The following is a 15,631-nucleotide window of genomic DNA, read 5'->3' as shown; positions in this document are numbered from 1 at the left end:
GCTGGGAAGGTTTGGCCAGGGGAAACTCAGGATGGCAGAGGGCTCCTGGAATGCCGCTCCGGTGGCTTTCCGGATTGCCAGAGGCGGAAAGGTGTAGCTAATGCATTTTATACAAGCACAGCTTAATCGTTGAGCTGCATGTTCTGCTTTGTCAACCCCTGTTCCTGCATTTTATGGCAGGCGCAGGGAATTAAAACAGCAGCGAGAGCTGCAGATTTCTTGGAGGGTTTTAAAATCCCCAAATCCAAGCCTTCCAGGAACAGAGATGGAGGAGGTGGCACAGTTTTATTCTCTGTGCTCATACAGATGTTTGAACAGGGGTATGTGGGTCACGTGGGCGCTGTGGACAGGAATGTTCTTGCCCACAGGAAAGCTCCTGATGAAGGCTGTCTGTTGCTCTCTGTAATGTATCTTTACCCATCTGTAACTTCAGGAGGAATTTCTACATGGAAAGGGTGGTCAGGCACTGGAAGGGGTTGCCCAGGGAGGTGCTGGAGTCCCCATCCCTGGAAGTGTCCAAGGAATGACTGGATGTGGCACTCTGGTCTGGGTGACAAGGTGGGGATGGGTCACAGGTTGGTCTGGATGACCTGGATGCTTCTGGGATTCTGTGACACCTTTCCCTGAGCTCCTGGTCTCATGCTGGAGCTGTTCCCTCCCATCGCTCAGATCGTGCCAGCGTGCTTGGCTGGGCTGCCACCACCACGCTCGGATTGCTGGGGGACACCTTTTCCAGAGCCAAGAAGGAATCCTGGGTTTTGGCACTCCACCCTTGTCAAGGCACGGAGCTGGAGTGCCTCTGGCAAACCATGTGCACTCTGCCCTTTTCCTGGGAGCTGGTTCATGCTCCAGATAAAATTTTGAAAGCTCTGCACAGTGTAAGTGCAGAGAGTAATGTTGAGGAGGATCTCTTTTAGATCTGAAGTTCCAGGCAACATTCAAATGATGAAATGCCAAAATTGCTGCATCTGCACCAAGTAAATACCCACATTCAACTTTCCAAATTTGGATGTAAGTGGATAAAATGAAGCCTAGCCTTCAGTCCCCAGGCTCAGCACCATCCTGTAGTGAGGGAAGTAGAATAAACCAACACTGATCGCTTCTCCCTGGTGCTCAGTGACAGGACCTGAGGGAACAGCTGGAGCAGTGCCAGGGGAAGGCTTAGGTTGGATATCAGGAAAAGGTTCTTCCCCCAGAGGGTGGTGGAGCACTGAACAAGCTCCCCAGGGAGTGGTCAAGGCTGCCAGAGCTCCAGGAGTGTTTGAACAATGCTCTCAGGGATGCACACGGAGGATTGTGTCTGTGCAGGGCCGTGAGTTGGACTGGATGATCCCTTCCAGCTCAGGATATTCTGTGATTCTGTTGGCTGTGCTTCCCCAGGAATTACAGGACCTGCCAGAAAGAGGCTGAAAAGCTCCCTCTCCCCAACACCAGCTGCCACTGGCATTGGCTCCCCTCTGCTCAGAGCCTGCTGTGCTTCCCAGAGGGAGCCTGGGATCGGCTCCTTCCCCGTTCCCCTCAGTGCCTGTTGTCAACAGCTCTGGCTGCCACCAGCAGTCAATTTGGAACTGCATCAGTGTGTGTATTACTGTTCCCATCGATAGTGCAATTAATGTTGAAGTCAATTTTGGTGTTAATTTTAGGCCATGATTAGTGTTGACACTGGGTGTCAAACGAGCGGTGTTTACGAGCGCCGGGGAAGCGCCGTTCGTTAGCGCGCCCGTTTTACTGGCTCTTGATGCTTCCATTAAGGCCAAGATGGAGTGGGAGAAGGTGTGTGTAAAATTATACATCTGAAACTTGGGTGTCATCTCCGTGTGTCGTGCAATTCTGCGGGGCTGGGGCCGTTCAGGGAGCAAATGACAGCTGAGCACCGAATCCTAATCACAGTTTGGAGCATCAGAAATAATGATCACTTCTGATCGGGGCTTGTGAATAATTCATCCCCTTTGATTTTCACGTGCTGCCCACTGATACTTTTCAAACCAAATGTGTTCCTACAGGAGAATAATGGTCCCACTTCTTATGGAAATACCAGGGCACAAATCATTTTGCCAACATAAAAACAGTTAAATAAGATGGTTCCTGCTTTTATTTTTTCTCCGCCTCTTCTTCACTCCTGGGTGTGCTGGGAATGGAGCCGTGGCAGGAGCAGCACTTCCAAACTGTGCTGCCTCTTCAAAAGAGCCTGCTCCAAAGCCAGGGCTGCTCACCATCACCTACTATTGCCTGCCAGTGCTCTTAGGTGATTAGCTCAGCCTGGCTAATTAACCTGGGAACTCTCCAGTTTTTGGAGTGCTGCCGTTAACTTAACAATCTCGTTATTCCTTTTTTTTTTTCTGGAATAGATAGCCATTCTCCACTGCCCATAGATCTCAACTGAATCTAGCAAATTCATAGCAAAAAAATTCCTTAGTTGTGCAGATCCCCATGGCTTTTATTACTGGATAAATGGCACAAAACATGTGATGAATTGGGGAGGCAAAAGACACCCAAGTTAATAGTGGTGCACTTTTAATTTTTCTTCTCCTAAACTGTATGGGGTTGCTCCATATTTGTCAGCTGTAAACTGTTTTCAGGAGTTTGTGCCGTGGCTAGATTGTTTTCTGTTCTGCTGGTGAGAACTGGCAAAAGGGACTTTACTGGCGTAGAGGACCCAAGACCTTGGGTTTGGAAACTATTTCAACACTTCTGTTACAATCTGAATTTTCTAAATAAGAAATGCCTTAAATTGGCCTGTTTCCTGTGCTGTCAAAAATCATCAAGCTGCTGAAAGGGAGGAAAATCTCTTACATCCTGGTGGGTGGGATGGCCTGTGGGACCAGCCCTGGAGACTCCCTGGTCCATCACTGGTCCCTTGGCCCTGGCTGATGGGGTCAGTGTGGCTGTAAGGAAACCACTTCCAGGGATTTTTGCTCCCTTCTTTGAAGCTGCTGCAGCATCTCTCTGTTCCAAACCCCGCAGCTGGATGCTGAGGTGGAACTGTAAGTCTGCAAATATTCAGAGGCAAAAAGATTATTCCGTTTCGACTTGTCAGGGTAGGAGTGGAGGAATCCAAGGGGAAGGTGAACTGAAACACTCTGTTAACTTGCAATCTCAGCTCTTGGAAGGGGAGGTGTAAGGAAGGATGTGCCAGTAGCTGGCTGTAATATTTTTGGATTGCTGCCTGCTTTACTTCCAATGACCCTTTGATTAATTCCTCTGCCTCTTTATTTTTTTTAATGAGCCTATTATGGCATATCTTATTGCAGATGCTGATTGGATCTGGGCTGTGTATTGTGCCATTTGGATGTGGATTAAATGGCACAGATCTATCTGCTGCCTCTCCCCCTCCCGCTTTAGTTCATCATGCTCAGAATTCCAAGGCTCCACAATGAGAGTCTCAGCCCTGCTGATTGCAGAGGATGTGCAATCGGCTTGAGGAATGTGTACTCAGAGCTTATGATCCTTGGGCAAGCGGGGACTGGGTGATGCATGTGGCTTTCAAGGGACGCTGCTGTTCCCATCTGTTAATGGCATTCCGAGCCCCGAGCGCTGCCTGAGGGATGGGGCAGGCAGGGGGAGGGATGCTGCTGATCCTCCAGGAGATGGGCCGGGAGAGATCAGCCCGTGGTTTTTGGGAAGGAAAAACGTGCGGCGAAAAGCGTTGCTCGGCCAGGCAGGTTTGGGATGGAGCAGCTGCGAAACTGGGGAAGGGAAAAGAGGAAGAAATGAAAGGAAGGACGGGGAGGGGGGGAAATTTGGGATAGCAATGAAATAAAAAGGTGGTTAAAATGAGGGTTGGGTGAGGGGGATGAGGGTGTGGGGTGATACCTGGGAAGGCTGAGCAGGTGGTCAGGAATCCTCTGCAGCAGCACATCCCTCACCCTGGGAGCACAGGGGATGCACAAGTGCTGGACCTGTGATAAAGCCCTGAACGGGAAGAGGGAAAACCAGTGTGAGTGTCCTGGTGGGGTGAGAGCAGTGGAGAACGTGCTCCAAGGAGTGTGGGAAGGATCAAGTGCTTCCAGCTGTGCTGTGCACTGGCAGAGCCCACCAGAGCTGTCATCCGAGCTCCCCGGGAAAATATGCCAAGTCCAAGAGAATCCAAGAGACCATCTCTTCAAATAAGAGAAATGATCCCGGCGTGACTCCTTTCTTTCACGCCTTGAAGACACAACGTTTATTTTGTGCTGTTCTCTGCTCTTGGGCTGCAGATTGGGATGGTGGCCTGGAAGATGACCCTGAAGACGCCGGAGTACCCGGAGGGCCGGGATATCATTGTCATTGGCAATGACATCACCTACAAAATCGGCTCCTTCGGGCCCCAGGAGGACGTGCTGTTCCTCAGGGCCTCCGAGCTGGCCCGGGCTCAGGGCATTCCCCGCATCTACGTGGCTGCCAACAGCGGGGCCAGGATTGGCCTGGCCGAGGAGATCCGCCACATGTTCCACGTGGCTTGGGAAGACCCAGACAACCCCTACAAGGTAAGGGGGCGCAGGAACCAGAGGGGGGAGACTCTGCAGCAGCCCTCAGGAGGCTTATGTTGACACCACCTCTTCTAGCAGAGGTGGGGGTGAACGTTTCAGAGTGTCACACCCAAAGTTCTCCTCGGTGTTGGATGTGGAACGCTGGAAATGTGCAGTGCTAATCTGGATGAAGCTGGGAGCAGCCTGGTCCTTTCTAACCCAAACCATTCCATGACAGGATTTTACCATCTCCCAGGCAGCAGGTTGGCATCTAGAAGGAGTTAGTGCTAAATATTGCACCATTCCCAGCTTTCACTGGCCTCAGCTGCATCTCCAGCGTTGAGAGAATGTTCTTAGCACTCTGTGGAATTTAATTCTGCCCCTCTGAAAGTTTGTTTCTGGAAGGGGTTACAGGGGATGAATGAGCTGTTCTTCCCTGCAGGGATACAAATACCTGTACCTGACTCCTCAAGACTATAAGAAAGTCAGTGCCCTGAACTCTGTTCACTGTGAACACGTGGAGGAAAATGGAGAGTCCAGGTAGGAATGGAAAGCTTTCTGTTCATCCTTGGGGGATGCATGGCATGTCCTGGTCCTCAGCTGGGGCATTCCTGGGGCACCCAGGGCATGGAGGCATGGAAGAAGGAAGTGAAGAAAAGGTGAGAGCCTTGTTGTAGTCCTTGTTCTTTTCCTCTTTCCCTTTGTCTGCATTCCCTTCCTTTCTTGCCCTTTTTCCTGTTAATCAGCCTGCTCCTCATGTCCTGTGGGAATGACAGGACACTTTTCCCAGGCCTTCCTCTGCCTTGGCACTTCCTCTTGCAGTGCTGCTCCCGTGGGAAGGTTCCATGGTGCTGCAGGATGGGCCCTGCACAGCCCCTGCCCGGGCTTTATGCACATTTCTCCTTGGAACCTTAATGATATTTAGTCACTTTTCATTTTCTTTGTAGCAAACTGATTCAGCAAATCACTGGACCTTGTGACTCAGAGGCTGTCTGTGTCTCCCTCAGGTACAAGATAACGGATATTATCGGGAAGGAGGACGGGCTTGGAGTAGAGAACCTCAGAGCATCTGGCATGATTGCTGGAGAATCATCTTTAGCCTATGATAGCGTTATCACCATCAGCTTGGTAATCCCCCACTGCTTTCTATTCTTCAAATGTATTGTCTGTTTCAGCTAAAAATCCTGTGATGATATCCCAAACATCCATCTGGGATCAGCCTTCTGGCTGATGGAAATGGGCTCCTGCAGGCTCTGAGCAATGCTCCTGGCACCAGTGCAGGGCTGGGTCCCCTCCACACTCAATTTAAAACACTTCAGCCATTTGGCCTCGTATTTGCTCAATCTGAAAGTTGCTGCTTCTCTTTTTTTTTTTTTTTTAATAAAATTCATTTATGTTCACATCCTGTGTTTTACAAAGTGACAGATTCTGGAATTTTCCAGCGAGAGTAGATTTCATGGCCTTGTACTACAAACACACCTAGTTTTATCTCAATGTTTGAATCAATAGGTTGGGGCTGTGTGGAGAGACAGAAATCAATGCTGTTGCTTTTTATTTTTTTTTTCTTTCCCCCTTTCTTTTTTCCTTTTTTTCCCCCAGGTCACGTGCCGGGCGATTGGGATTGGGGCCTACATCGTCCGGCTGGGCCAGAGAACCATCCAGGTGGAGAACTCCCACATCATCCTCACTGGCTGTGGGGCCCTCAACAAAGTGAGTCCCTGCATTTCAGTCCCCAGAGCTCTCAGGGTGGAGCTGGGCTTTGTCGTGGAATCCTGGAATGTTTTGGGTTGAAGGAGGGAGAGGCAGCTTTTCACAGAGCCTGTGGGCACGGGTTAAATCCCGGGCAGTGTCTTCTCCCACCCCTCTGAGTGCCGTGAGGGGAAACGGGGCTGGTGCCAGTGTCTGGAAGCTCCTGTTCCAAAATAGTTCCAGAATCCCCTGAACTTCCAGCCAGCCACAGCATTGTGTTAGTTCTGGGGAGCACTGAGCCTCAGGAGCTTGGGTGCTGATTCTCCAGGCTGGCAGCGAGATTTCCCGCTGGAAATCTCAGCCGTGGAGACAGGAGGAGTAACTGGGGCTGTTACAAAGAAAACTTACAGCTTCACTGCTAAAATGTTGTTGTTTTTTTTTTTTTTTTTCCCCACTCCAGAGGCATATTTTCTCCCTTGCTGCCCCAAACCCATTAATCCCAGAGCCTGCAGCTCCTTGCCTGGTGCAGACACGGCTCCCAGCCCACTCTGCTGCCATCCCTGTCCCTGAGGGCTTTGTTTCCCTGGAGTTGGGGCTGTGTGCTGTGAGTGCCCTTCCCCATCGAGCAGCTTTGTTCTCAGGCACTCTCAGCACCTGGGGTGGCTGTGCTCCATGGCAAAGCTGCGTTTCCAGGAGTGCCTGCCTGACAATGGGAGATAAAGGAAAACAGGCTCTTGTTGAATTATTCTCCTGAATAAAGGGGGCTCTGCAGAAAATGAAGCATTGATCCTATCAACTCCAGGCTGCAGCACCCTCAGTTAGATCTCTTACACACATCACACACACCTGCATCAATGGGAGGAAAAGAGGCATTTGAAGATCCAGTCTTTAAAAAGAAATTGAGTCAGTTTAGTGCTTGCTGGAGTGCAGTGAGTTGCCTGGTTCCAGCTGTCACTTGCTGGGGCTCGGGGCCCTGCAGAGTTTCCCAGATGGCAGGGCCAGGCTGTTCAGCTCTCCCCCTCTTCCAGCTTTAGCTGCACTCCCAGCCCGTGCAGTCAGTGGCTGTTTTCACAGGACTGGATTAATCTCACTAAATTTTAGGCACTTAAAATTTAAGGGTATGGACTGAATGAAGCACCTGACATCTGTCAGCAGGCGTAGGCAGGAGGAGCTGCTTTCTGGGGGGGATTTATCCCATCCTGACAATTTCCATGGGCTCAATAATCCTGTGTGCCCTTTCCCTCCTCCCTGCTCTGTTGGGATATTTGTATGTTTGTGTCAGCTCTGAACCTCTGACTGCCTAAAGGTGAGGGAGGAACCTGTTGCATCCTCTCCAGCTTTCCCAGCGAGACCCAGCAGTGTTTACCTGCCCTTGAGCAGTGGGAGTCCCCACTCACTGCTGGGTGTGTGTGTGTGTGATATCTGCTGCTTCATAGGATCCTCAGTTTCCAGTCCCTGCAGTTCTGCTCAGGGCTTCTTGAAGGGATCCAGCTGCAATAGTGTCCCAGAAGCGTGTTTGAAGTAGGGAGCTGGTGTGCAGGGCTAGCCTGGAATGTCCCAGCTCAGTCTGCCTGATCCTCTGGGGGATCTGAAACAAGCAGTGAATGCTGATCCACTGGCATCCTCCTGCCATGGAGTCTGGAGTGACTCGCCCTGTGCTCCCTGAAACCTGTTAAACACTTGTCCCTGGGATTTAGAGGGCCAGTTTGAATTTTTTGGGGGCCAGAGATGAGGTCATTGCCAGCCAGGGGCCAGTAATGCCAAGTGTCCCCTTGCAGGAGAGCAGAGGCTGTTTGGGTGTGGGATATGATGTGTTCCTGCTCATTCCCAGAGCTGAGACCCCAGAAAGGGAAACCTGTTGTGGCTGTTCTGTGTGGAGTGAGTCAGTCTTGGTGCTGCTCATTCCCTTGGAGGAGGTGGGGAGTCGGGGCTGGCAGGGGATTCAGGAGAGATGGTGGCTGGAACAAAGATAAATACAAGGAAACTGCCACCTTCAGCTTTTCCCAGTTAGGTGCCAGACGTCTGGGACAATTTTTCCATTGCTGGCTTTTACATATGTGTGTTCCTGGAGGATGCAGGACAAAGCTGACACTTCTTGTGTCTGCAAACACATCTTCAAAATGTCTCCTCTCCGCCAGGAGAACGTGCAGCACAAAACTGTTTCTGCAGCAATGGAGACAATTGGGCTTTCAGAGAGCAGGCAGGGCTTTCTGGGAAGTTGTTTAATTTTATTTTTTTTTTTCCCTGTGAAACGCTGGGTTCTTTCTAATTTACAAAGGGAGCAGAGGGGAATGGTGACAAACATTATGTGCAGCCAGAGCCGTCGCTGGTCCTGTTCATTATCATTATGTAAAAGCAGCCTGAGGGTTTAGGTGTAGAGGGAAAGGTCCAGCTGCCAAAGCCAGGCGTGACCTCCAGCTCAGACGATGAGCTCAAGGTCAGTGTCACTTGGAGCTGCAGCTCCTGGTGGCTCCTGGGCTTGGCTCCTCACGTGCCAGCCGTGAGCACAGGGGCACATCCTGGGGAGCCAGCAGGGTTAGAGCACCCTGCAGCCCCTGGCAGGGGATGCACGAGGGCTCTGCAGCGTTTCCCTGTGCTCCTGGTGGAGCTGTCTTTGTCCCTGCTGGGGCCCTCCCGGCCGGGCAGCAGCCAGGTGAAGGTGCCATGCTCCCGGTGGTGTTTCAGCTGGCCCCTTTTGTCTCCCCAGTGCATTTCAGCAGGGGGTGGAGAGGTGGAAATGCCATTTCCTTGCTCTCGGGGAGCGTGTGCCGCGCCTGTGCCGAGCCCGCTGACCCCCCTGCAAATTGAAATAATGATAATGCGCGTCTCCTGACTGCATCAAAGTATCAGCACATCAAAAGCCAGGAGGCATGAAATGCAAATGATAAAGTGAAAGCAGATGGATTGTGCATGATCGCCTGATGCCCAATGAATTTTAAAAGATGCTGGTTCACATGGGGAGAGGGGCTGAAATAAACACGTTATCCCTGCAATTTTTTTCTTTTTTTTTCCCTCTTTTTTTTTTTTTTTGTTCTTGCTGCTCACTCCTGACAATATTTTTTCACACTTCAGCGAGCAGCCACTCCATCTCCCTCCCTCCCTTCCCTCTCTTTCTCTCCCTCTCTCTCTGTCGCTGTCTCTACCTCACACACGTCTCGGGTCATGTCGCCGCAGCTCCGGTGGAAATAATAAGATATAAACCACGAGGTTGTTATTTGCATAGAAATAGCATGGAGCCCCAGGCAGCATGGGAGAAGGACACAGAGATCATTTGTCTAAAATTTTAATGAAAACTTTTGCTGAGGCAGAGATTTTTTTTTTTTTTTTTTAAACTTCCCCTGCCTCCCCCCTTTTCTACCCCCAAACCTTCCTCCTCTTCTTCCTCTCTCCCTCCCTTTCCTCATCACAACCTGAGCACGGGGTGATTTCAGACGTGATGCGCTGTGCCCTGCACCAACATCTCCCATTTCCATGGGTTTTCTTTTTTGATGGAAGTAAGACCAAAGAGCCTGGCATTCCCAATTCCTGCATTGCTTATGTGCTTCAAGCTTCCAGGGCTGAGTTCCACTGCAGCCCTCCCAAGGATGTTCCAGAGTCTGCTGCTGACCTATTTTTAATCAGCTTGCTCCTCCTTGTCTTTTGTGTTTAAAAGAAATCCCGTCTTGGAGACTGTTGTGTTAATGGAAACAAATAGTGGCTTTCAATCACATTTTCCCTGCAGATAGGTGTTCTAGGCTTTTCCTAAGGGAAGCCAGGTTCAGCTGAGGCTTTCAGGAACTGCTCCAAGCAGCATTCCCATCAGTTTGTTATGCAGATGTTCAGCCAGGCCCTCAAACAGTTCATTTTGTGATGGTGATGAAGAGCTGCCCTAAAGTCCCTTCTGGAAGTGACAGAATTCTGACCAGCACTGGTTTGTTCCCCTCCTGTTTTAGCTTTATTTTCCCCCAAACTCTCTGGTCTTGACTTGCCTGAATCATCAGGCCCTGTGCTCCCCATGGTTTGCTCAGAGCACCACGGGTGAGTTGGACAAATCCCACCTGCCAGGACTCTGCAGGGAAGAAGAGGGGTCAGAAATCAATGCATGAAACATTCAAGGCATAGTTCAGCACTTTGGGCTTCATTTCCCTGCCTGGTCGTGGGGTGACATTTTTGACCAGAATGGGTCAAAAAAAAAAAAAAAAAAAGTGTTGCTTGGTCTTGTTGGATTCCTTTGCACAAGGCCAGAAGAGAATATCTTTGTATTTTTGATTCAGTCCTGAATTGTGCTGCAGGACTTCTTGGATGCTCTGGGATTCACATAACAGGATGAGACAATAGGTCAGGGCTGCTCAGGGGGCTGTGCCCATGTGAGAGAGGTCTGGGCAGCTCTCAGGCTCCCTGGAGGAGCTCAGGGAGGAACAGGAGGCTCACACAGGCTGGGGAGTGATTGCCAACAGTAATATTTACCCTTCAATTTCACAATCTGCAAAAATAAATAAAAGCCCTGATGCTGTTTGGGGTTTGTACTGTGGAAAGCTTTTTTTCTTTTTTCTTTTTTTTTTTTTTTTTTTTTTGAGATTCAAGGCAGGGATAGCTCAGTATCTGCTCAAGATGACTCCAGTCTTGGGATTAGATCAAAGCAATCATGTGAGAGCAATCATGTGAGTTAGAACAGCAAGTGCCAGCCCTGTCATTCAAAGGAGCATTATAATTATTAATGCATGATATGAATCATTCTGTAGTGGCACAGCAGGACTGTTGGAAGATCTGTATGGGTGCAGGGTGTTGGGGAATGCTAAGCAAGGAGAGGTGGGAAGTGTCAACCAGAAATCAACACTCAGCAGCATCAAGTGTTGGTTCCTTGCGTGGAGGTTGGAGCTGCCCAAGGTTATCCCACTCCTGGGAGCAGGCCAGGCCCCTCTGCTCTGCCCTGGCTGCTTGTGGCCCTGGGGGTGCTGAGAGCAAGGGTGGGCTCAGGGTGGCTTCTCCAGCTCCCAGAGCTCCCAGCAGCGTGGTGCTGTCGGAGGTGTCCCTGATGTGGGTGTGACCATGGCCCAGCAAAGCCAGGCTCATTCCTTTCTTTCCCTGCCAGCGAGAGGCTTTAGGTGCTGCAGGGGTGGCACTGCTGGTGACACACAGGTCACACACACGGGTGTGGAACAGTGGATGCTAGCAGGATGGATGCCTGGCCTCAGTGCAGATAAACAACCTCCTCCCTCCACTGCTGCATTTCTGTTTTAATTGCCTTTCTTTAAGTGGTGATATTTGTGTATTGTTCCCATTAGAGACAATTTACGTTCCAGGCATGCCATTATCAGTCCCTTGGTGTTTGCTTAGGGAAGAAAGTCTAATAGATTTCTGTTGACTTTTTTTATTCTCCCTCCTTCTATCATTTTTAATACAGATCTTGCTCAGTTTATCTGTGTGGGTGGGGGCTCTGTGTGTGTTTAATTCTGCTAAACAGGAGTTTACCATCGTGGCCCATATTCTGCCTGTCCAAATCTCTTCCCCAGGACTGCATCCCAGCTCCTGGGGATCCTGCAGGGTGTGTTCTCACTGGAGCATTAACTCTGCTCCCTAAAGTTCCACAGGAGCTGAACTTTTCAAACATACCCCAGAATGATTGGTCCTGACCATCCCTCCTGGGATATCCCCAGGGGGACATTGGGGTGACCAGCCTGGGGTGTTTTCTGTAGAAATTCCCTGTGATTCTGGACACATGATGGGAACTGTAGGAGCAGCATTGGAGAATTGCAGCATTTCTCATGACTAAACCTAAACTCACACTGGAAAGTGAGCAGAGTTTCCCTGTCCAGGTGAAGAGGTCCCTGCACTGCAGCCCTGGGGGTCTCTGAGTAATGGGGTTCTCTGGGGTCCAGAAGGTGACAAAGGAAATGACCAAGATCTTTAAGTTGGAGACAACCATTAATATTGTTTATGGGGTTCATATATAGATTAGGGAACCCCTGGCTGAGACAGGTGGGATTTATGGGTGCTGGCACCATGTAGAATAGGGGCTGTAATTTTAGTTTGCAAAGTGTATTGAGTTCTTTTGATTTACCACTGACTGAGGGAGTGACCTTGAGCAAAACACACGCAGGGAGAGGAGAGAGGGGCACGAGGGTTTTGACAAGACATTTTTCATTTGGAAATGCCACTTCACTGAAACTGGAGCTCTTCAGGAAAAAGTATCCGTTTGGATGAGCTTCTCCTTTGGAATTTTTTGGGTCGAATGAAAAGTTGTTCAGTTTTTATTTCCCAGCTGACTTTTCTTCCCAAATTAATTTTCGTTCATAATATGTATAACAAATATTCTAGAGGTGATTTGGAGCCTGTCTGATCTGAAGTTTGTAGTTCAGCTCTCAAGATTGCAAAACTTGGATTTTTTTCAAAACCCTCCTCAATAACTGCGAGGTGGAAAAACCTTCCCACCAAAAATGTGTGATGCTGCAAACAGGCAGAATCTCGTGTGTGTGACCAGCTGTGGAGCCCTGCTCCCTCTGTATCTGTGAGGAGGGCTGGGCTCTCCAGCAGGAGCTGCAGTTCCACGTGCACCTGGCTGCACCTTGCCCTGCTCCCTGCGAGGTGAAGAGCAATTGCTTTTCTGCCCCTTCCCCCTCTGATCTCACCAAATGGAAGCAGGGAAAGACTCCAGCAGCAGGACCTGCCTGTGGATTTGCAGTCAGGAGCCATCCCCAATAACCATCAGGCTGTCAGCTCCCCACCTCCCCCCAGCTCCCACCTCCCCCATCACTCACCAAAGGGAAAAAAGAGCCGGAGCTGCAGCTTGAAATATATCATGCAATAGTGTATCATGAATTTCTTGTGAATCACATTGGAGAAGCAGGTTTATTTATTTCCGAGACTCTAAATCAATACAAAGTAGGTCTCTTAGTTCTGAAGCTGGGATGGAGTGGGAAAAAATGAGCCCATTGTACTCTTAAAACTTTGGGGAAAGGAGATGACAGCTATATAATTCCATTTACCAGGCACTAGGGGCTTTAATGTGAAGGTGACAGGGAGCTCTTTGTGCATTTAGAGCACCATATCTTCTAAATAAAAGATCTGTAGACTTGATAGTGGAGTATAGCTCTGCCTTTAATAATCTCCAAGCATTAGACCGAGCCAATCTGTTCCCAAGTCAGAAGGGTCCCCCACCGAACGCTCGTAAATTAGAAGTGCAGGAACTGCACGGAGTCAGGGATTAGGAATGCTGGAAGGGCAGAGAGGAGCTGTCTGTGCTCCCAGTGCCAGGCACGGGGCTGTGCATTCGGGCAGGGCTCTGGGCTCAGCTGGGCTCTCTTCCCTCTTGCTGCTTTTCCCCCTCTAATGCATGATCCATGTGGGGGAAGAGCTGGAAATGAGCACTGAGCTCTGTCGAGGCTTGACTGCACATAATAGCAGTCAGGTTTGAAGTTCCTGCATTGTGTTCCTACATTTTTTCTGATGAGACATTCATTCCCATCATTTCTGCCTGTTTATGAAAAATAGGCTATTTATAGGACGTGCATATGCCTCTTCTGCTTCATCTTTCTGGCAGACAATATAAATTGTGGGATGGGAATTGCAATTATTGAAATTATTTGGATAAAAATCTGGCACTTATATTCGATATAAACACATGATATGCTTGGAATAATAACAGCACTTATGTTACATAATGATTCCCATTCAAGCCCTCCAAGCTGTCATGTTTTCAGATCTTTCATCCTGGGTGAAACAGATGAGCCAACCCAGCCCTCAGCCAGCCCAGCTTTGCAGGGAAAGTCCCAACTCTCCAGCAGCTCAGGTTCTGAGAGGAGAAAGCAGCTGCTCAGCATGGGCTGGAATGCTGGAAAATTATTAATATGCACATGATGGGCCTGTGAACCTGTTGAGGACCATCCTTTAGAGGCTGTTAGAATCCTGGCTCTGCTCGTGTTTGCCAAAAGATCCTCTGAAATAACAAGAAATGTGCTTTCCTAATGGGTTTTTTTGAAGATCTGATGAACTCAGTGCAGGTAACACTGCCCAAATATTTTGGAATGTTTTGAAGTCTTCTCCAAGGTAAAAAATGGCAGCACAAGAGGAAATGGCCTCAAGCTCTGCCAGGGGAGGTTCAGGTTGGACATGAGGAAGAATTCCTTCACGGAAAGAGTTTAAGGTCCCTTTCCACCCAGACCATTCTAGGGTTCCATGATCCTCCTGAACCCCTTGAACCCCCAGTGCCAGTGTGGGGATGGAGCAGCTCAGGCTGTGCTGAGGGCTCTGTGATTCAGAGCTCACGTGTCCCCTCTCCCTGTGCACATCCAGCTCATCCAAATCCCAGATCAAACTCTGCTCAGAGCAGCTTTTCCCTGCAGCTGGGCACCCTCTGCCCCTGGCTCCCTCCTGCTCTGGGATCTCCCGCCCGCCCCAGGCTCTGCTGGAAGGCTGCAGCACTCGGGAGAAGGAGCTGTGTGTTTATCTTGATCTCCAAAAAGGGATTTAAGGGCGAGAGCAGTGGTATATTAGGCTGTTTCATTGCCTGCCAGCAGTGCTAAACCTGAGCTGTCTGCAGTGTCTCCAGATAAGCAGGAGCAGAGGCCCGTTTTGCATGTACATGCGTTTGCATTAGTTCAGAGAGGGGGAGTTTAAATCCTCTTTATTTTTATTTTCCTCCGTGGGAAGCATTCAGCTAGGCTTGTGCCTGGCATCTGGAGGCCTGGGCTTTTCTTATCCTTGAACCTAAATCTGTGCTGCTGTCTTCTGTACCATGGCTTTGCCTGGCAAAGGAAAAGTGGAGGAAGGTGTTTGAGCTCAGAAGGGAACACCCCTGTGCTAAAACACACGCTAGATTCTAGATTTGGGGGTTACTTTTGTAACATCTGTGCCTCGGTTTCTTCTGTACCTAAACCTTGACTGGCATCTGCCAGCTCCTGTGTCTCCAGAATGAGCTGTGCTGGGTGTCTGGGGGAGGCCAGGCTGTTGGTGTGCGTTTGAGGGGGATTTTAAGATCCAAATGAAGCAGGTGTGTAATGTCCTCTGTCTGTTAGAAAGACTCAACCCATAAAAATAACAAACGGCGCGTATTTGCTGGAATGTCAAAGTTATGAGTTTATTTTGTAATGATGTGCTCCTGCCTTCATGAGGTAAACTGGCCGTGGCAGAGGTGTTATTAGTAATATGGAGTCAGTGGAGCAGAAAGCCAAGTGACCGAGAGATCAGTGTATCAGTCAGGGAGAGGGCAAATGGGAAGAGACAGCAGGAGAATGAGAAAAGAGCTGTGCTGCCCAGGCTCAGATTAGAGATGGAGCTGTGCAAGAGAATGAGGAGCCCCAGCCTGCTTCTGGCCAGCCTCTCCAAGGAGCTGCTGGGCCTTTGTCTGTTTGTTTGTTTGTTTGTTTTCCCCAGTTATACATTTAAATATGTCAACCTACAGTTTTCCTGGACCAGTTTGGGATTAGTGAGCTGAGCTGGGCTCAGCACTCCGGAGCTTTGGTCACACTGCTGCTTGGGGAAGGCAAGTGGGAAATCTGCCTCAGTTTCCCCACTGG

At 49.6% G+C, this 15,631-nt stretch overlaps 1 protein-coding gene across 7 annotated transcripts in view; it reads left to right on the top strand.

The window, feature by feature from the left end:
- The window catches only part of ACACA (acetyl-CoA carboxylase alpha), a 100,496-nt gene that overhangs the window by 62,685 nt on the left and 22,180 nt on the right, over positions 1–15,631 (top strand). For all 7 annotated transcript variants that reach the window (XM_053961464.1, XM_053961463.1, XM_053961466.1 and 4 more), the window contains 4 exons: positions 4,197–4,466; positions 4,891–4,988; positions 5,456–5,576; positions 6,048–6,158. In XM_053961464.1, coding sequence (XP_053817439.1) covers positions 4,197–4,466; positions 4,891–4,988; positions 5,456–5,576; positions 6,048–6,158 — 600 coding nt within the window. The remainder of the gene's footprint in view (positions 1–4,196; positions 4,467–4,890; positions 4,989–5,455; positions 5,577–6,047; positions 6,159–15,631) is intronic.

The sequence above is a fragment of the Vidua chalybeata genome, chromosome 20 (assembly GCF_026979565.1).
Source record: "Vidua chalybeata isolate OUT-0048 chromosome 20, bVidCha1 merged haplotype, whole genome shotgun sequence".
NCBI classification, from domain to species: Eukaryota; Metazoa; Chordata; class Aves; order Passeriformes; family Viduidae; genus Vidua; species Vidua chalybeata.
This window is presented reverse-complemented; position numbering and strand designations above follow the sequence as displayed.